This window comes from Macrosteles quadrilineatus, unplaced genomic scaffold, assembly GCF_028750875.1.
Source record: "Macrosteles quadrilineatus isolate MER2022 unplaced genomic scaffold, UCM_ALF_1.0 Scaffold_4__1_contigs__length_99947679, whole genome shotgun sequence".
NCBI classification, from domain to species: Eukaryota; Metazoa; Arthropoda; class Insecta; order Hemiptera; family Cicadellidae; genus Macrosteles; species Macrosteles quadrilineatus.
The window spans coordinates 65,531,551-65,553,580 of NW_026542597.1; the positions used below are offsets into that span (position 1 = coordinate 65,531,551).

Below are 22,030 nucleotides of genomic sequence, written 5' to 3' on the forward strand. Positions count from 1 at the left end.
TGATTGGACCGGCATCCTTCTGAACTTAGGCAAACACAATCTTCAATAGCTACCTTGTTAGTCATTATGACTCACTTTAACACAAGTACAGTGTACCTAAATACAGTGGCGTAAATAACACCCCACAATCCTCGCATTCTGTGGGAGAGGGGGGCGCCGAGGTCCAACTGTCACCACTCACCGTAATCGTGAAAAAGTTGACGTTGTTTTTGTGACCGTGGGAGACAACGATGTCTTCAATTTCAAGACCGAAGAATATTTAATGATTTTGACGCAATCGCAAAAAAGGTGGCGTCGTTTCCGTGACCACTTGAGACGAAGATGATGCATGCATGACCGAAAAAGATATTCTGGATGTTGGCACAATCACGGAAAAGGGGGTTGTTTCTGTGACTCCGGGAAACGATGATATCTTCAAGACCGCGGATGCTGTAAAAGTGGTGATATTTTCGTGGGGGGGGGGGGGTCGCGAGTGCCATCCACATGTACTGTGGTGGGGTGCCGCTCAATTTAGACCTACTTGCACCACTGAGTAAATTATCATAATGGATTTAGCATGTTGTTTTGCTGATTTTAGCACATTCATTTGCAGTTCTGGACAGAGTGATTACAAGTCCCAGCTGTTCTATGTATACTCTGTGTTGTTCCTGGTGGGGCGGACGACGGCTGTGGTGATCCTTGCTGCTGCTATCCATGATGAGAGTAGACTTGTGGCTCCAGAGCTGTTCCTATGTCCTCCAGAAAGCTACTGCACCGAGGTACCAAAAATAATGATGTAAAAGCAATAATGCCAAAACCATGTTGTACACTTGTAATATATATTTACCTAACCCGCCATGTTAAAATTCCCTATCCCAAGCGTGATGTATAAAACTTCTTTAATTCTCGAGTGATGTAAAGTTGAAAAAAACTCCCTCGGTGAGGTAACGAAACCCCCATTTAAATAGTATTGAGTGCTTAACTTATAAAATATACCTCTATGGAGCCAACGACGTTCAACGCTAGAAATCAGCTGTGCGCTTGAATTTTATTTTTTTATGTTTTCGTTTTGAAGAATTTTCCTAACCTAGTTTTTGTTTGTAAATGAACGTTACTGTTAGAAGATGAGTGAAATGGATAATGAAAAATATTGTTCGTAACCTCATGTATATTGTCGGGTCAGGTAAAATAAAAAAAATAAGGGGAGATATGCACTTTTTCGACAAAAAATTTAATTTTTTTTTATTTGCTAAAAATATTCTGCATTTATTGTGATTCAGAAAATATATACATGTTTATAGTTTCCACTTCGGAAAATAAAATTATATTAAAATATATAAAATGTTGCAAGCCGTCTGCGCCCACCGTGAGGGAGGCTCACAGATGTACTTTGTTACATAACACCATTTGTTTGTTGCTATGTTAGCGAATTTCCCTATAGGGAAGTAGCTATTACCGTAGGTGGCACGGTAAGACCTAGACCCGGGACCGATTTACTTTTTCATTATTATGTCCCCAGAAGCCAAAAACACTATTCGTTCAAATTTTTATATATGTATATATATATATAGACTTATATATATATATATATAAGTAGATATATTCATGTCACTTCTGGGCCAAAAAAGGAGCCACTCAAAAATTAAATGAATTTTCCTATTTTTTTATACAATATGCTATATTTTTTACCCTTTTAGGTCAATTTCTAACATTTTCATATTTTTCTAGAAAAAGTATACAATTTTGATGAAATTTTCATGAATATGTCTATATTTTACATAAAATTGACTACAAACTGAAATGTTTTTAAAAACAAGTAAAATTTTAAAATTTAGTTTTTATACAAATTTAACTAAAACAGTTTCTTTATCTTTGAATGTTTTAATTTCAGTAATAATTAAGTTTAAATCTTTTTTATTTAATTCTTTAATTGTTTTTTCATCAAATATATTAATAAATCTATGAGGTAAATGAACTTTACATTTTTCTAATTCAACAATAATTGTTGGTCCATATTTATCTTTAACTTTTTCAAATTTTTCTATTTTATATTTTGTATTCAATTCTAAACTTTTTATTGGTTTATATTCTTTGAATTTACATTCTCCAATATTATTAATCTCTTCTAATAGATCCATTTATTACAAAAAATAATTATAGAAATTTTAATAATTGAAATATATGAAAAGAATTTTAAATATCACACAACAGTTTGTTAGAACTGTTGTGTGATATTTAAAATTCTTTTTTTTTAAATAATATCTGATGTATCACTTATGTTATCAGAAAAACCATTATGTTAATTTATTATGCATGGATCATTTAAAGTTGATAGATGTTTTAAGAATTTTAAAAAAATATCATCAAATTCTGGTTTTATATAAAAATTCAATTCTAAAAGTTTAAAAATCATTGGTAATAGTTTTTTAAATGATATATTTCTTTTTGTAAAACTGAAATATGCATTAAAAATTACTGTAATATTTCTTTTATCTTCAAAATTTAATTCAAAATCAATATTGAATATTTTGTTTAAGAATTGATAGTAAAATATCCAGTTTGTATAATTTCTTTGTTTTAAGAATAATTTTATATTTTTAGGTGTTATTTCAAAACTATTGTCTAAAATACATAATGTATAGATTTCATTGATTAATTGTTGTGTGCGATATGGTTGAAAATGATTAAATTCTCTTAAAATATTTATAAGATGTTTGTTCTTATTCTTTCGTTTATTAATCTTTTTTTCAGAACTAGTTTTTTTACATATATTACATCCTATATAATTTTTAATAATTGTAAAGTTATTAAAATTACGACATCTATAACATATATCCATTTATATATAAAATGTTTATATCTAAATGGAAGAACTTATTCAGTGTCATAAATGTAAGAAGAAAACTAAAAATATTAATCCAGAAATTGTTGAAATGAAGAATGGTTTGTTTAGAATTGCTACTAAATGTTCAATTTGTAAAACAAATAAAAGTAAAATAATTAAAAAGGAAATTAAACCAATAATAAAAAAAGAATTAAATAAAAAAGATCAAATAATTGAAGCTAAAGAAATTCATGCTCTAATAAGAAAAAAATTTCGAAAAAGAAAAATAGTTACATTAGGTATTGATGATTTATGGGCAGCTGATTTAATCATTATGAAAAATTATGAAAAAGAAAATGATGGTTATAAATACATGTTGAATGTTATTGATACATTTTCTAAATATGTTTGGTCAAAACCATTGAAGAAAAAAGATGGAAAACATGTATCTATAGCATTTGAACAAATAATTAAAGATTCAATAAAAATTGGCCATAAACCACCAAACTTATTACATACAGACAAAGGATTAGAATTTGTAAATAAAGAATTTAATGGAATTTTAAAGAAATATAATATTAAAATGTATCATACAGAAAATGAAGAAAAATCAAGTATTATTGAAAGATATAATAGGACTCAAAATGAAAAAATGAAAGTTTTATTTGAAATTAATAAAAATTTTAGATGGATTGATATTCTTAAAGAAATAGTTAAAGAATATAATCATTCATATCATTCAACAATTAAAATGAAACCAATTGAGGTAAATAAAGAAAATGAAAATGATTTATTAAATACAGTTTTTAAATATATCCCACCAAAAATAATTACAAAATCTAAATTTAAAATAAATGATAGAGTTAGAATAGGAAACAAAAAATCAACTTTTTCAAATAAATATAAAAACAATTGGTCAAGAGAAATATTTGTTGTTTCCAGAATTAATAATACAAATCCTGTTACATATAGTATTAAAGACTTGAATGATGAAGATATACTTGGTAGTTTTTATGATTACGAATTGAAGAAAACTAATTTGTAAAATTTTATACTATATAAATGGAGAAGGAATGTTCAAAGTGTAAACAATTAAAAAATATTAATAATTTTTATAAAAATAAAAAATATAAAGATGGATTACTTTCATATTGTAAAGAATGTGATTTAATTTATAGAAAAAAGTTATATGATAATATTATAGTAGAAGAAAAAAGTGAAAAAGTATGTTTGAATTGTAAGGAAACAAAAGATATGGAAAATTTTCATAAACATTATTATAGTAAAGATAAAAAATTTGCAATTTGTATTGAATGTGTTAGAAAAATGATGAGAGTCACAACCCATTGTGAATGTGGTAGAGATTTAAAATGGCTTAGTTATCTTCAAAAACATTTACAAACTAAAATTCATAATAAAAACATAAATAAATTAGAAAATTCATAAAAATAATATTAATTTTTGAAAGTATTATTTAAAAAAATTACTGGTTTTAAAAAAGTTTAAGTTTTATTTAAAATGTTTTATAATTTTTAAATTAACACATAAATATTTATCTTAATATTTATATTTTACAACAATAATTTTTTCAAATAAAATTATTCTTAATAAATCGTGCACATTTTTCTTCTAATAAATGGAGCGTACAAATAAAAATATATTATGCCCTTATTGTAATAAGAATATATTATCTAAAAATTATAATAGACATTATAATTCAAAGAAACATTTTGAAAATAAAACTAAATATGAAACTGAAGTTAATAACTTAAAACTTTGGTGTAAACAAAATAAAATAGTTGATTATCAAAACGAAAATTTAGATCAATTAAAAGAATTAAAGAAGTCATATGATCCAACAAATTATTCACTATTTAACAGTGAAAAATTAAAAGAAATTGCTAACAAATTATCTGTTAGAAATGTTGACAATTTAAATAGAGATGAACTAATTAAAAGATTAAATAATATCAAACAAAATCCTAATAATCTAAAATATAGATCATTACAATTTATTCAAAATCTATCAATTAAAAATGGTATTAAAATAAAAGATAAAACTAGAAAAGAATTGATTGGATTATTAACTGATCATTTAAAAAATAAACCAATTCCAAAGGAAAATGTAATAAATATTCAGGAAGTGTCATCATTAAAAGGTTATTTTCAAGAGTATTATTTAACAAATTCAAATGATGATTTAGATATATCTGAATATTTAGAATCACAAAGAAATGAAATTAAAAAATTGATTGAAAAACAAGAATTTAAAAATAAAAGAGGTCAGTTATCATTATCTTGTGAATATGAAAGACAATTAGTAAATGGTGATAGTCAAAAAACCCAAATGTATTATCCTTTAAGAAGTTCAGATATATTAAACACTGATGAATTTATTGATGATCAATTTAAAAAATTAATATTAAGAGAAAATTTAAATCAACCATCAAAAGGATCTGGTTGGTCATTAAAAAGATGTTTAGATTTAAATTTAAAACTAAGTAAACATAATTCATTAAATGGTGGTTCATATGTTGAATTACCAATTGAAATAAAAAATAAAAAGTGTTGTATAAATTTCAAAAATAAAGATGAATATTGTTTTATTTATGCAATTAGATGTGCTATTGATAAATATGAAGATAAAAAGTTTGATCATCCACATAGAGTAAAACAATATAAAAATTACTTGAATGATGAAATTTTTAAAGAATTTGATTATCCAATGAGTTTAAAAGATATAAAATTATTTGAAAAAAGATCATTTGATTCTAAATATAATTATCCATCCATGTCAATTAATGGATACAGATTTGATGAAGATAAAAAGATTGTTCCATTACAAATATCTGAAAATTACAATGCGAGATTAGATATTGATCTATTGTATATAAAAAATGATAATAATTCACATTATGTTTTGATAACAGATTTAAGTAAATTTGTTTCTACTCAATTAACAAAAAGTAACAGACATAAGAAATTCATTTGTAGAAGATGTTTAACACATTTTTACAAAAACAAAGATTTAAGTGAACATTTAATAATTTGTAAATCTCTTGAACCTTGTCGACCAATTTTGCCATTTCCTGGTGAAACTGTTAAATTTGAAAATTATTGTAAAAAACTTGAACATCCTTTTGTAATTTATATGGATTTTGAAAGCATTCTGAAAAAGATTAATACTTGTGAAAATAATCCAAACCACTCATATACAAATAAAATTCAGAAACATATACCTTATGGATTCACAATTTATTTAGTTTCTAGAGTGACTAATAAAATATATAAACCAATTTGTTATAGAGCAAAAACAGATGAAGAAATGAAAAATGTACCAAATAAATTATTTGAATACTTAGATGAGATTTCAAAGTATATAGCTAAAAAATATAATTCGAAAAACAAAAAGCCTACGAGTTTAACTAAAAATGAAGAAATTGAATATCATAAAGCAAGTGTTTGTCATATTTGTGAAACTAGTGGTTTTGATAATGACACAAGACGAAAGGTAAGAGATCACTGTCATTTAACAGGAAAATTTAGAGGTGCAGCACATTCAAGTTGTAATTTAAATCTAAAATTTCCACAAAATATACCTGTGTTTTGTCATAATAGTTCAAACTATGATACACATTTGTTTATCAAAGAATTTGCTAAAAAATATGGTAAAATTGATTTAATAGCAAATACTGATGAAAAATATATAAATTATTCAGTAAATTCAGGATATGGTTATGAATTTGAAGATGATAAACCTAGAAAATTTGTAAAATTCTCATTTGTAGATACGTTTAGATATGGCCTCATCAATTGATAAGTTAGCTAAAAATCTGAAAGAATTTAAACACTTGACTAAATTTATAAAAAACATTGATATAATTGAAAAAGATGATGAAACATTTGAAATATTATCTTCTAAAGGTATATTTCCTTATGAGTTTATAGATGATATTGAAAAATTAAATTATGATAAAATATTAGATAAAGCACAGTTTTATAGTTCTTTAACTGATGAAAATATTAGTGATGATGATTATAAATACTATCTAAAAGTTTGGAATAAATTAAAAGTTAAAACATTAGGAAATTATTCTGATTTATACAATATTCAAGATGTGATGCTATTAGCTGATATATTTGAAAATTTTAGATCAGTTTGTTTAAAGAACTATCAATTAGATCCTGCACATTATTTAACATCACCATCATTAGCATGGGACTCTATGTTAAAATTAACAAAAATAGAATTAGAATTAATAAGTGATTATGATATGTATTTGATGATTGAAAAAGGTATAAGAGGTGGAATTTCTCAATGTGTTACAAGGTATTGTAAAGCAAATAACAAATATACCAAAAATTATGATCCTAATAAACCTGAAAATTACATGTTATATGTAGATGCAAACAATTTATATGGATGGGCCTTAAGTCAAAAACTACCATATAAAGATATTAAATGGATGAATCCAAATGTATATACAACTGATGAATGGAAAGAAACTATATTAGAATTAGATGAAAATGCTGATTATGGTTATATTTTAGATGTTGATTTAGAATATCCAAAGGAATTACATGATAATCACAAGGATTTACCATTAGCTCCTGAACATTATAATAATAAGCTTTGTACTACATTATTTAATAAAAAAGACTATGTGGTTCATTCAAGAAACTTAAAATATTACTTAAAAAAAGGATTAAAATTAAAAAGAGTCAATAGAGTGATTGCATTTGATCAAGACAATTATATGAAAAAATATATTCAATTGAATACAAAATTAAGAGCTCAATCAAAGTCAGATTTTGAAAAAGACTTCTTCAAATTAATGAATAATTCCGTATTTGGTAAGACAATGGAAAATGTTAGAAATAGATGTGATATAAAATTAGGTAATGAAGAATATTCATTAAAACTAGCTAAAAAACCAAACTTTAAAACATTTAAGATATTTGATACCGATTGTATTGCTTCTCACATGATTAAAGAAAAAGTAAAATTTGATAAACCAATTTATATAGGATTTTCAGTTTTAGAATTATCAAAGCTATTGATGTATGAATTTTATTATGAAAAATTGAAGAAATTTGATCCAAATATAAAACTATTATATATGGACACTGATAGTTACTTTGTGGAATTAAAGAAAGATCCTTATAAAATTATTAAAGAAAATATAAATGATTTCGATACAAGTGATTATAAGAAAGATCATGAATGTTTTAATGAAAAGAATAAAAAAGTAATTGGAAAATTTAAAGATGAATTAAATGGTGAAATTTTAGAAGAATATTGTGGATTAAGATCAAAGCTATACAGTTATGAGTTTGATAAGAAAAATCCAGTTAAATGTAAAGGAATCAAGAAAAGTGTTGTAAATAAGTCAATTAATATGAATGATTTTAAGAAATGTTTGTTTGATGATGTGGAACAATATAGAGAGATGACATGTATTAGAAGTTTTAAACATGAATTATACACAGTGAGAATTAACAAATTAGCTTTAAGTAATAAAGATAATAAAAGATTTGTATGTGAAAATAGAGTAGATACATTACCTTGGGGACATAAAAATATTACTAAATGAGCGATCAACCACAAGCATTAATTATACCAAAAGAAGTTTTAAATATAAATGATAACCAAATAATATATTTATATCCAAATATGACTTATGGTAAAATATTTTTATTTAGATATAAAAATTATAATATATATCAGAATAAAGAAGATAAAAATTTAAAACCATATAGAACTAAAATTAAAGAATTTATTAAAAAATATTTTTAATAAATGGAAATAATAATTATACCAAAAGAATTAATAAATAGTAAAAATGATCAAAAATTATATATATATAAAACAAAAATATCAAATAAACATTTAGTTTATCTTTTTAAGTACAACCAATATTATGTTTATCACTTAACATTTAATTTTTGTATTATGCCATTTTTACATATAGTTTTAAAATATGTTAAAGATAGTTTTAAAGAAAATGATCAAAATATAATTAATATGTAATATTTATAGTTGAATTATTACAATTTATAGGTATATTACTTTTTTCCAATTTATTAAATTCTTTCTCTTTTATTAAGTTGTTTTATATCATTTTTAATAGAACTATATAATTTACATTTATCATTTTTATAATTTATTTTTTCAAACTCTATATTATTTAGTTTTAAAACTTTCATAAACTTATATTTTTAATTATTTAAACAAGTCACAATATTAGTGACTTGATTATTTCTTAATAAATTCTATAAAATCTATTAGTTTATTTAATAATTAAACCTTAAATAAACCATTACAAACTTGTTTTTTTAATCAATTAATCTACTTCAAGATTTTTATGATATAAAAAACTTTAATAATTCTAATAAATTTCATATTTTTTAATAGTTTATTTAATAATTAAACCTTTATAAACTCATTTTTAATCAATCGCGACGCGTCAAATATTTAATAAATTCCATAAATTTAATAATTTATTTGATAATTAAACCTTAAATAAACCTTTACAAACTTGTTTTTTTAATCAATTAATCTACTTCAAGATTTTTATGATATAAAAAACTTTAATAATTTTGATAAATTTCATATTTTTTAATAGTTTATTTAATAATTAAACCTTTATAAACTCATTTTTAATCATTTATTAACGCGTCGCGATTTTTGCGACGCGTCAAATATTTAATAAATTCCATAAATTTAATAATTTATTTGATAATTAAACCTTAAATAAACCTTTACAAATTTGTTTTTTTAATCAATTAAACTGGTTGCAATTTTAGTGACTTACATCTTAATAAATTCCATAAATTCAATAGTTTATTTGATAATTAAACCTTTATAAACTTATATTTTTAATCATTTAAATCTAATTTTATATATAAGATTCTTTTTTTAATTTTAAATACACAATCGATCTTACATTTTCATTATTCAATAAATTTCCTTCATTATCTTGAATAGTAATTTTAATATTTTGAATTTTATTTATATTTTTTAAAGGAACATAATTAATTTCATTTGGCTTTTCACTAATCTTTAAACCATATTCAATATTTGGAAAGAAAGAATATAAAATTTCAGATTCTCTATGTAAATGTAAATGATCTTTATGATTTTCAATGCTAGGTTCAACTAAATTACAATGGATTTCAATAACATCAAAAGGTCTTAATTTTGGTAATTTTATTCCTTTTATTAATACATTTGGTTCAATCATTTCATCTTTTAACCCTAATAGATCAATTATGAAAGCTGTGACTATAATTTTAACAGGTGATTTTATTACAATAAAAGGACCATTGTTTTCTAATAAAAATTCATTTTCATTAAATTTATCATATTTATTTTTAAATTCTGTTAAACTTTTTGTAAATAATTTTTTTATGTCTTCTAAGGTGTAATATCCTTTCTTTATATTAAAATATTGATCAATTGTTTTGTTTTGATCAATAATACTAAAACCATATATATTTTTATAATCATTTGGTACATTTAATATAAAATTATCTGAATAAAATCCACAAAAACCAATACAATAATTTCCATCTAAATGAATTGGATGTTCTAATCTTAGTTCAATCTTTGAAGAATTGCCTATAATTTTAAATAATTTCATCTTATTTAAATGGAAAAATTTTTAAAGGAAAAAAATAAGATAAAATTTGATACATATGATGAAAAAATCAAGAATAATCAACCAATTAGATTGTTAATAATAGGATCAAGTGGTTCTGGTAAAACAACATTACTATTAAATTTTATCTATAAAAGATTGATACCATACACAAATTTATATATTTTTAGTAAATCATTAGAGCAGCCTGCATATATAAAACTACAACATAGATTTAAAAATATTGAAATGAACATTAACAAAAAAGTTGCAAATTTTTTTGGTTCATGTAAAGATATAATTTCATTAAATGATTGTAAACCAAATTCATTAATTGTTTTTGATGATTGTATTTTAGAAAATCAAGATAAAATAAAAGAGTATTTTGTAATGGGTAGACATAAAAACATATCATGTATTTATCTTTCACAATGTTATTCAAAAGTTGACATTAAATTAATAAGGAATAATTTAAATATGTTATGTATTTTTAAGCAAAATAATCATTATGTAAAACAAATTTTTGATCATTTTGTAGGTTCTGATATGTCATTTAATGAATTTAAGGATATTTGTAATGATTGTTGGAAAGAAAATTATGGATTTTTAACTATGAATTTGATATTAAAAACAAATGAAGGAAAATATATGAATAAGTTTTCTAATATAAAATTTTCTTCTAAATAAATGTGGTGTATGCTTGATTTAATTGTTGATAAAATATTTGTTATAATAATATTTGCCTTATCTTTAGTGTTTCTTTTTTATTAAATTTACAGAAAATAAAAAATGATGTGTTTGTGTTTAATTTTAGATTTACTTATTATTTTTGTTTTATTTATATTAATCATTAGTCAATCGACATAGTTTATGTTTATGTTAACATGGTTTATGTTTATGTTAACATCATTTATATTTATGTTAACATATTTTTTCTTTTAATAAATGGATAACATAACTGTTGAAAAAGCTAAAAAGTTAGATGAAATTGAAAAAAAAATTAATAAAAGAATTTAAAAATCAGATTAAAATTGATGAAAATTATGAACAAATTAAACAAAAAGCATATGAACCAATAACATCTGCAATTGGTAAAGTAGAAAATAAAATTGGTGATGTTTTAAATGAAAATAAAAATTTAATGGATTTAGTACCTATTGTTAATCAATTTGCAAACATATCAATACCACAATCTGAAGAAGAATTTATGTTACCTTCAAGTACTCCATTTAGACCAATAAGAGAACAAATTATTGAAGAAGAATCAACATTTATAGATCCAAATATTGTTTCACCTCAAATATTAAATAAAATCATTGGTCCAATTGCACAAAAATATTTACCTAGAGCAAAAGATGATAAATTTGGTTTGTATTGGGATAAACATAAAAAATCATTTATGATTGGTGATAAAATAACAGTAATTGATAATGATGATTTACTTGTTAATGGTAAAACATATACTGGCACTCAAGGTTTATGGAGATTATTGACATATAAAGACAAACCAGATGATAATTTATATAGTCAAGATGATTTAAATAATTACTCAAAAATTTTATGGGAAACAGATTCAATTTATAAAAATAATGATCCAAGTACTAGAAAACCAAAATCAAGTAAAGGTAATAAATATATGAATTTGATTAAATTTATTTGGGATTCTAAAGGAAATATTGAAGGATCTGGTATAAGAAAATATTCAGAAAATAAAATTGAATACAGATATATTGATGATTTAAACAAATTAGAAAGTATAATCAATTATATATATGCTCAAGAAAAAGCTGGAAATAATAACTTTATCAATGAAAAAAGGGCTATTAAAGATTTTATTTCAAACAAATTAGATGAATTAATTGAAAAACCTGATGGTATAAAATATTTAAAAAGAATATTACCAACTATAACATCACCAATTATAGGTTCAGGATTATTAAATGATTTTATAAATAATTTACCATTTGAATTGCATGTACCTGGTTTTCAATATCTAGGACCTGGAACTAAGCTACAAAAAAGATTAAAAAGAGGTGATCCTGGAATAAATGATTTAGATAAAGCTGCTAAAGAACATGATATATTTTATAGAGATCATAAAGATACAGAATCTAGAAATGATATTGCTGATAAAATATTACAAGATAAAGCATGGGATATAGCAACATCTAGTGATCATGATATAGGTGAAAGATTAGTTGCTTTACCAACATCAGGTGCTATGTGGTTAAAAAGAAAATTTGGAATGGGATTAGAAATAGGATTAAAATTTTAACCTATATAAATGGAGAAAGTTAAGGTAAATTTAACTGATTATCAAAAATCTAAAATTAAATCTGCTTTTAAGAAAAATAAAAATTTGACTATACAATTTGAAATAGATCAATTTAAAAATGGTAATGATGTATTATTATTAACTAAAAGACAATTGAATAAATTAGAAAAACATAAAAAATTAAATACTGGATTAAGACTTGAATTTTCTTATAATCAACTTAAACAAATAAAAGATCGTGGTTTATTAAATGAAATATTAAATGTTGCTGATTATATTCCTGGCATAAATAGTTTAACACCAAAAGTTAGAAGAGGAGCTAAAGTAGTAAAAGACAATGTTATTCCAAAATTTAGAGAATTTATAAATTGGTTAGATCAAGAATTAGCTAATGTAAAAGGATCTGGATTAGATGAAAAAACATTAAAATATGTTAAGAAAAAAATTTCAACCCATTGACTTTAGCTGATTTAGAAAAATTATGTCAAAATATTAAGAATTTTAGAGGTGTTTTTATGAGAGATATGCTTCCAAAAACTGTTAATAAATTTGAATGTGGTGTAGTCAATTTAGATTCTTTTTCTGGTAATGGAACTCATTGGATATGTTATTATAAAAAAGATAAAATTAAATATTACTTTGATTCTTATGGAAAAATTGTTAATAAACCTTTTAAGGAAATTGTTAAATATTTAGGAAAAGACAATATATTTTTTAATGATTCACAAATTCAAAATTATAATGATCCACCTATATGTGGTCATTTGTGTGTTTTTGTATTAAATGAGTTGAATAAAAATATAAGATTTGATAACATAATCAATAAATTAATTCTTAATAAATATGGATTCATTAAATATATTTGATCTATTTGGTAGACAGAAAAAAGATTTAATTGAAGTAAAAAATGATTATATTAATTCAAAATTAAATTCCATTTTTAATGATATTAATAAGGATTTAAAAAACCATATTAAGAAAACTAATAATTTGGTTAATGCTATTAGTCTATCCAAAAATTATTTAAGTATTAATTCTAGAAGGATTGTTAATGTAAAACCAAGCATTAACGACTATGATGTTGTCATAAAATCTGAGTTAAATGAAGTTTTAAATTCTATTATTAAGGTTGGTAATGATCATTCAAAAACTAAACAGGATTTAAATGAATTGGTTAATTCATTATTTAATCTAAAAATGTATGTTGAAGATTTAGAAAAACAACTTGAAGATAAACTTGCTGAAAAAATAAGATTAGTAACTGCTGGATTAGCACAAATATTAGAAGATAAACTTAATACAGAAAACCAAGAAGATCAATAATTTTTACTATATAAATGGAGTTTATTTACTGTCTTAAATGTAAACAAAAAACCAATTCTAAAGACATTCAAGCAATAAAATTAAAAAATAAAAATATGATTAAAGCAAAATGTTGTATATGTAATTCAAAGAAAAGTTGTTTTGCAAAAATTTCTTCCTAATAAATGGCAAACTATAACTCATTTGATCTTTTTATTATCAGAAACCAATTTATGCTGACCAATGAAGATTGGAATATTATTTCAGAAAAATATGAATTGAATGAAGATATGATCAGATTGTTTCAAAATAAACTAAATTGGGAAAAAATTGCACAATATCAAACATTAAGTATACAATTTATTGATGAGTTTATTAATTATCAACTTAATGCTTATATTAATTTGGTTTGTAAGTATCAAAATTTAGATGAAGATTTTATTGATAAATATAAAAATGATTTGGATTGGGAAATAGTGTTACAATATCAAAATATATCAGCAAAATTCATCATAGATCATGCACTGAATATTGAACAGTTTAAAGAAAAAATGGATTATGACGAGATTGATTAAATTATTCCAAAAAGATTTATAAAACTATTCTTTATTACAAAAATTTTACTGGTTTTAAAAAACCTTTTTCTTTCCATATTTTTTTCATAAATTTCTCCTTAATAAATGGCTAATACTTATGAAATTGAAAGAGCTGAATATAAAAATTTTTATCCTTTATCCAAACTACATTTGAATGAACCAAACAAAAAAACTGAATTTAATATTGATTTTGGAGATGGTTTTTGTACATCTAAATTTCAATTTTATATTTCAGGATCATTAAAAAAATCTGATGATAGAGACTATGGTGCTACGGATAATGTAAAGTTGATTAATAATTTTGTACCATTCTTATTTTCAAAAATTGAAATTAGAAAACATAATAAATTAATTGAGGAAATCGAATATCCTGGACAATTAAGTACAATAAAAGGTACTGTTACTTATTCAAAAACAGAAGCAGTATCTAACATCTGTAATGGATTTCAAGCAGATTTCAAAAAAACATTTGAAGCTGTGGGTAATCTATCACATTTTGGATTAGGTTTCTTTGAAAATGTTAATGTTCCAATATACAAAGGAGGATTCAATATATGTTTTGTTAGATCTGAAGATAATGATGCCATTTTTAGATGGAAAACTAAAAAAGTTGATGGAACTTTTGATGATACTACATTACCAAGTGCTGGAAAAATAATTATTGATGACTTTTTTATTAGAGTTCCAATAATTGAGTATAAAACTACAAGTAAAATTCAATATATTAATGAAATAACTAAAAAAGAAAAAATACTATTTCACTTTAATCATTGGCAATGTATTGAACAAAAGACAATAACTGGAAAAACAGTTAGTTTTGATATAACAAATATTTATCGAAACATCTATAATCCAAAATTTATAATAATTAGTTTTCAAAAAGGTAGAACTAATGATCAATTATATGACACTTCAAAATTTGATAGTATGTATATTAAAAATATTAGAGTAAAATTAAATGGTCACTATTATCCTGATGAATTAATGAATCTAGATATAAATAATGGAAAATTTAGAATTGTATATCAAATGTATCAAGATTATAAAAAGGTTTATTATAACAATAGTGAAATGTATTATGATCCAACAGAATTCATTGAAAATAGACCATTGTATGTGATTGATACAACAAAAACTCCTGTTAATATTTCTGGTTCAAAGAATGATATTATTATAAATATGGATTTTGATTATGATATAACTGTTGCTAGTAAAACTAATTGCTATGTAGTTGTTGTGTCTGAAAGATTATTAGAGTATAATGTAATTAAAAATGATATAACTGAAATCAAATAAAATTGTTATAAAACCACCATTTGTTTACTACTTTTTGACATATTTTTCAAAATATTATTATATTTTATGAATAATGAGACTACTATTGTTAATTTAAAATTTGTTTCATAAAAAAAATATTAATAAATAAAAAATTTTTATTTTCAAGGTCACAAGAAATGAATATTTTAAATTTTATTATTTAATAAATTTGTACTTACCTTATAGATATATCATACCAAATTTCATGTAAATATCTTAACAAACAAAAAAGTTATTAAGGTTTTTAGTTTAAGGGTAGTTCACCCTAAATTGGAAAATTTTAGTAAAAACATTGATTTTAAACATAATTATTCATAATTTTTAAGTTTCAGAATTTTTTGATAATTTTTTCAGTAAAATAGTTTAATAAAAACATACATTAGTTCACTTTTCTTTGATTTAGTTCAGTAAAAGTGCACATTTTCCAACTAATCAGTAAAACACTTGAACAAAATATGATTCCGATAAAACCACTTTAGATAAAATAGTTCACTTTTAGAGAACATTTTCTTTAAAAGATAAAAAATAGTCCACTTTTAGTGAACTGTTTCTTTAAAAACATTTTGTTTTGTAGTCAATTTTATGTAAAATATAGACATATTCATGAAAATTTCATCAAAATTATATACTTTTTCTAGAAAAATATGAATATGTTAGAAATTGACCTAAAAGGGTAAAAAATATAGCATATTGTATAAAAAAATAGGAAAATTCATTTAATTTTTGAGTGGCTCCTTTTTTGGCCCAGAAGTGACATGAATATATCTACTCTTATATATATATATATACGTCCGTGAACGCGATAACTTGAGTAATTTTTGTCCGATTTTGATGAAATTTGGTTTAAAGGTGTAAAGCGGGATAAACTTGAATGAGTTCGCGAACCAGCACGATCGGACCATGGGAACGGGGCTTTACGGGGGGTTTTATGGGGTAAAAATTGGTTTTTCTCACTTTTGCCCCTTAAAACACAAAATTTCCCAATTTCTGTTTAGACCTTTTTAAAGAGCTTAAAAAAACAAATAATTTAGTATATAAAAGTATTTTTGTTCAATTATTAGTGACGGAGAAAATTTTAAAAATTGTAAATTTAAAATTCCCATGTTATTCTTATGGAGAATATTGTCAAATGTTGTAGTTTGCTTGTTTATGAATATATTTTGATCAAACTTGTCAAATTTATTTATTTTGTACTAAGCTATCAATATTTTACTCAAAAACACACTTTATTTGTTTCCTTGTAGCAGCAAACCTAGGTACTCGTTAAACCTAATGTTATTAAAATATAATTTAACTGAAAATCAATTCAGACAAATGGAAATTCGCTTAGTCGGCAGGTTTGCTGCGGCGGGGGTGTTTTATTCTTAGTTGGCAACCCTGTTTTTAGCTTGTAGTCTGTCTCTAAGACTTCAAAATATTATGCTGTTTTGGTCTGCTTTGTTGTTGTTTACTATTGTCTGCTACGGCTACAACTAACTGCTACAGAAAAGTTTACTAACATTTTCAATTTTTTACAAAGTTTGTATAAGAGTTTTAGTCTGTTTTATATTGTGAATTAGTGAGTTACTGTTTGTGAATGTGTGAATGTATGTGTAAGACTAAAAATGCCTAGAATCACAAGGTTTAACCGTAAAAGGTTTCAAGGTAACCAACACAGTCTCAGTCTACTAACTCCAGGTAATGATGTAGGCCTAGGTGAACCAACCAGTGAACCTAAGAAAAGTTCCAGCTCTAAAAAGCTTCATGGATCAAAGCTGCCAAAACTGTATGAGTATGACAACAATGATGTCAATATAATAATCAACATGGACATTTTATCTGCTATTTATCTGCTAAGAAGCTTTTCTAAGTGTAAAGAATGTAGCTCAGATGACTGCATGATTTTGCGACTCGATGATACCTACACTAACTTAATGGCTTGGCCCATAAGTTGATATTTGAATGTGATTCATGTGGCTACTGTAATTCTTCTATGTCATCAAATATATTTAGGAATAAGCATGAAGTCAACCTGCGATTTTCTTATGCAATGCGCTCAATAGGCAAGGGGCTTGAGGCTGGTAAAACCTTTTCTGCCGTAATGAACCTAGCTCCTCCTAACTCAAGGATGCAGACTTTGTACAAACAAATCCTCCGAAGTCTAACAGATGTGTGTAATGCCTCTTTGAGAAATGCAGCCTCTGAAGCTGTGCAAGAAAATGAAGGAAGTCCAGATATTGCTGCGGCTTTTGACGGCACCTGGCAAAAACGCGGGTTCATGTCACTAAACGGCGTCATAACTGTAACATCCTTTGACACTGGAAAGGTATTAGATTATCATTGCATGTCAAAATTCTGCATTAGTTGTGCCAGAGGTCTGTAAAAGGATTATCCAGTTAAGTTAGAACGGCATAGGAAAGAGTGCAAGTCAAATTATACCGGAACGAGTGGCAGTATGGAAGTAGAAGGCGCTAAAGCCGTTTGCCTTAGATCCGAAGACAAACTTGGAGTGCGCTATGTCAAATACCTTGGGGATGGCGACTCAAAAGGCTTCCAGTCTGTCTTAGAAGCCAGGCCTTATGGTGAGGATGTAGAAATATCTAAATTAGAATGCATTGGTCATGTGCAGAAGCGACTTGGAAGTTGATTACGCACATTGAAAAAGAAAATGAAAGGAGTTGAGCTCGCTGATGGCAAAACTCTTGCAGGCAAAGGTAGACTGACAGATCCTGAGATAGACAACCTACAAAGGTACTATGGTATGGCCATAAGAAGTAGCCTAACTGATGCAACAGGTATGAAAAATGCTGTGTGGGCAACTTACTACCACAAGCTGTCTACGGATCTAAACCCGCAACATCACTTATGTCCGAAAGGAGAGAACACATGGTGCAAGTTTAATAAATCATTGTTAACAAAAACAACGTTTACACATAGGCCTAACAAATCTCTTCCTGAAGCAGTTATGAAAACAATAAAACCGACATATGAAGATTTGTCTGCAGAAGGACTTTAAGGGCGATGTTTGCATGGCAAAACGCAAAACCCAAATGAAAGTGTAAATAGTTATAGGCCTATATGGAAAAGATTTTGGTGTGGCTGATGCAGTCTTATGTTTCAATGAGGGTTCAATTGCAAAAGCTAATGTGCTGAAACACATGGGTCTTAAGCCCGGTAAATTTATGGTGGAAGGCTTGAAAACCATCGATCAACGACGGATCATAAAAGCCGATAAAGAATATCAAGAACAAAACAAAACGAAAAGAGTAAGAAGGAGACTTGTAAAGAAGGCAACAGAAGAAAATGAGAAAGGAGATGATACTACTTTCCTGGTGGATTTTAAAAATAAAGTAAGTTTTAACTAAAATCTTGGCATTTATTTGGTTTCTGGAGCGTTTCCGTAACTATGGTTTTTTAACAATTAGGTACACTTTACTCAACAACCATTTGAGATAGCTACATGAAAATTTGTGTGCTTGTACAAAACAACTGTACTATCATGCTATAGGCTACCTATTACTTATTAAAATTTCAATCTAGGTTTTGTACAAAAAAATAACAATAATAAAAAAAATATTTAAAATATATTTTTTATTTGTGAATATTTTTTTTTACACAAAAATTAGCTTCTTTGAGGTATAAATAACTTCTAATGTACTTCCTAGTGCAGTGTAAAAGTTTCATGTCAATATGTCAAAAGGTTTTTGAAAAAAATGTACCTAATGGGTTTCATTACTTCACCGAGTGAGTTTTTGTAACTTTTACTTCACTCGTGATGTAAAAATATTAAAAATACAATATTACAGCATATTTTCTTTCTCTAACCCAGGAACCAGAGGGGGCAAATGCCCCCTGCCACTTCAAAAATGACGCCCTTGGTACGATCTAGATCATTGTAAACATCATGCTTGGGATAGGGAAGTTTAACATGGTGGGTTATGTAAAAAAATTACATCACTCACACCGGTGACTTTGTTATTGTCTATGCCAGTCACAGTTTATGTTCTATAGGCAAGCAGTGTATGAGCACTCAACTAGCCAGCCATTCGATTTTCACGATGCCCCACTCGAAGCCTCTTCTAATACTGTATAAGAGGCCATGTCGGGGGGAATGTGGCAATGCTGCAATCGCTCGCGGCCTACCAAGACACCTTAACACTAATTTATAATGCATATGGAGCGTCTGCGTAATGCTTTGAAGGGTTTGTTCACTAATGTGAGTAATATATCTATAAGGAACATAATTGGAATAGATCAAATGGCTGATCGTGTACTTTTGTGGTCTTCAAGCTTCAAGTGACTGTGGATTAGGCTGACAAGGGGATATGAGGGGATTGTGACGTTGCCACATTGTTGGGCATGGTTTTGGTTTTGACGAGACAATGCCGACAGACCAGGGTGCATATTTTGAATATTTTGCATCATGCATGCATCAATACCTTATACGTAATCTCTATCTGTTTTTTGTGGTTACTATTTACTGTAGTTCTATTGTGGAGTTAGCCTATAAATCGTAGGTATGGTGTCTGTTAACACTATAGTTTATTGATTAGGCTACTTTCTAGGTTTGATAGGCTACGATCAGTGATTCATTACACCAAACCCGAGGGGGCAAACACCGTGGGGTATAGGGGGTATGGTATGGAATATTCCCCACCAAAGATGAAGGTCCGGGAAAATTTAGCAATTTTGAAACCATAAAGAGGGTTTTAAGCTTATTTTAAATGTAAAAAATATTAAAAATACAATATTACAGCATATTTTCTTTCTCTAACCCAGGAACCAGAGGGGGCAAATGCCCCCTGCCACTTCAAATGACGCCCTTGGTACGATCTAGATCATTGCAAGTTTTACAAAAATAATACATTTATCTTAAAATCTAGCTCTGGGATTATTTTATAATTTACTGTATATTGCAATTCCATAAGATCTCTTATCTCTCTTTTACGCCTGTTTTATAAGTATTGACTATTCAGACGATATAACATTTTACCAGTTGATAAATCCTCATAACTGACATGTGCAAGAGAAGAGGTGACAGTTGGACAGTTTTGAAACGATAGCAGAAAGAATTCACGTAAAACTGTTTCTGATTTTACCCAGAGTTACTAAAATAAATTGAGAAATGTAGCAGTGTTGGATTGGACATAAAAATATAATGTATACATAGAATCTAGAAAAATTTGCTGCATGTTATATATATATATAAAAAACTAACACACTTAAATATGATTGGCATCCAGGTTCAGAGGTTTCTACAAGAGGTGACGTCAGATTATGTTGCACTGACAGGCTTGAACATGTTTGCCATCACAAGGAACTTCTTACTTGGAGTAAGTTTTGTTTTAGTCAAAACTAATTAAATTTCAATTTTTAGTAGGTATAAAACCAGAGCTACGAAAAGATACGCTGGATAAAGTTTCAAATACTCGATGCTAAATAGTTTTGTACTTTTTAGCAACATGTATTTAGCCTAGTATTAAAACAAAGCGTTTCAAAAAATGTTAATGCTACTGTAACAAAACAGTATCTTCCTTTTGAATTCAGGCTTTAAGAATAACATTTTGATAATACAGTAAAATCTTGCATAATTACTAACAACTAGATTAGCAGAGTATAGGCTACAGGTTTTCTATAACAAAGACTTTTACCATTTCTCTGCAGTTGGAACTTTACTAATGGTCTCGTGTTATGATTGAAACAAAATGTATCTATGTATGTTTTAATAAGATGATTAGAAAAAAATTGTACTTTCCAGATTGCTGGCGCCATTCTCACTTATGAGATAGTTTTAATTCAACTACAGAATTCCAACCGGTCCGTACCAGGTGGATAAGTCAACTATAAATTGTTGTCACAAAATAAATACATGTTTAAACATAATATGTTTAATTTTTCCCCATTATTTTTTTTTTTAATAAAGCTAGGTATACACTTGTATTGCGTATACATAATCTCACTCCATTCCGCACTCATCCTTCTCTCATATTTGGGGGATAAATTACGTACCTAGGTGGCGTCCATCTTAATAACTGATTATTGATAGTGTGTGTAAAACAGTCAAAGGCAAAACTTATAGGATGGCTCAACAAAAAGAGTCTTAAAAAAATATATAAGA

At 25.8% G+C, this 22,030-nt stretch overlaps 1 protein-coding gene across 1 annotated transcript in view; it reads left to right on the forward strand.

The window, feature by feature from the left end:
- Window positions 1–21,804, forward strand: part of LOC128991528 (gustatory receptor for sugar taste 64f-like) — a 106,468-nt gene extending 84,664 nt beyond the window's left edge. The window contains exons 6-8 of the mRNA XM_054414490.1: window positions 593–758; window positions 21,156–21,245; window positions 21,671–21,804. Of these exons, the coding sequence (XP_054270465.1) occupies window positions 593–758; window positions 21,156–21,245; window positions 21,671–21,748 (334 nt within the window). The 3' untranslated portion in view covers window positions 21,749–21,804. The remainder of the gene's footprint in view (window positions 1–592; window positions 759–21,155; window positions 21,246–21,670) is intronic.
- Window positions 21,805–22,030: the final 226 nt, after the last annotated feature.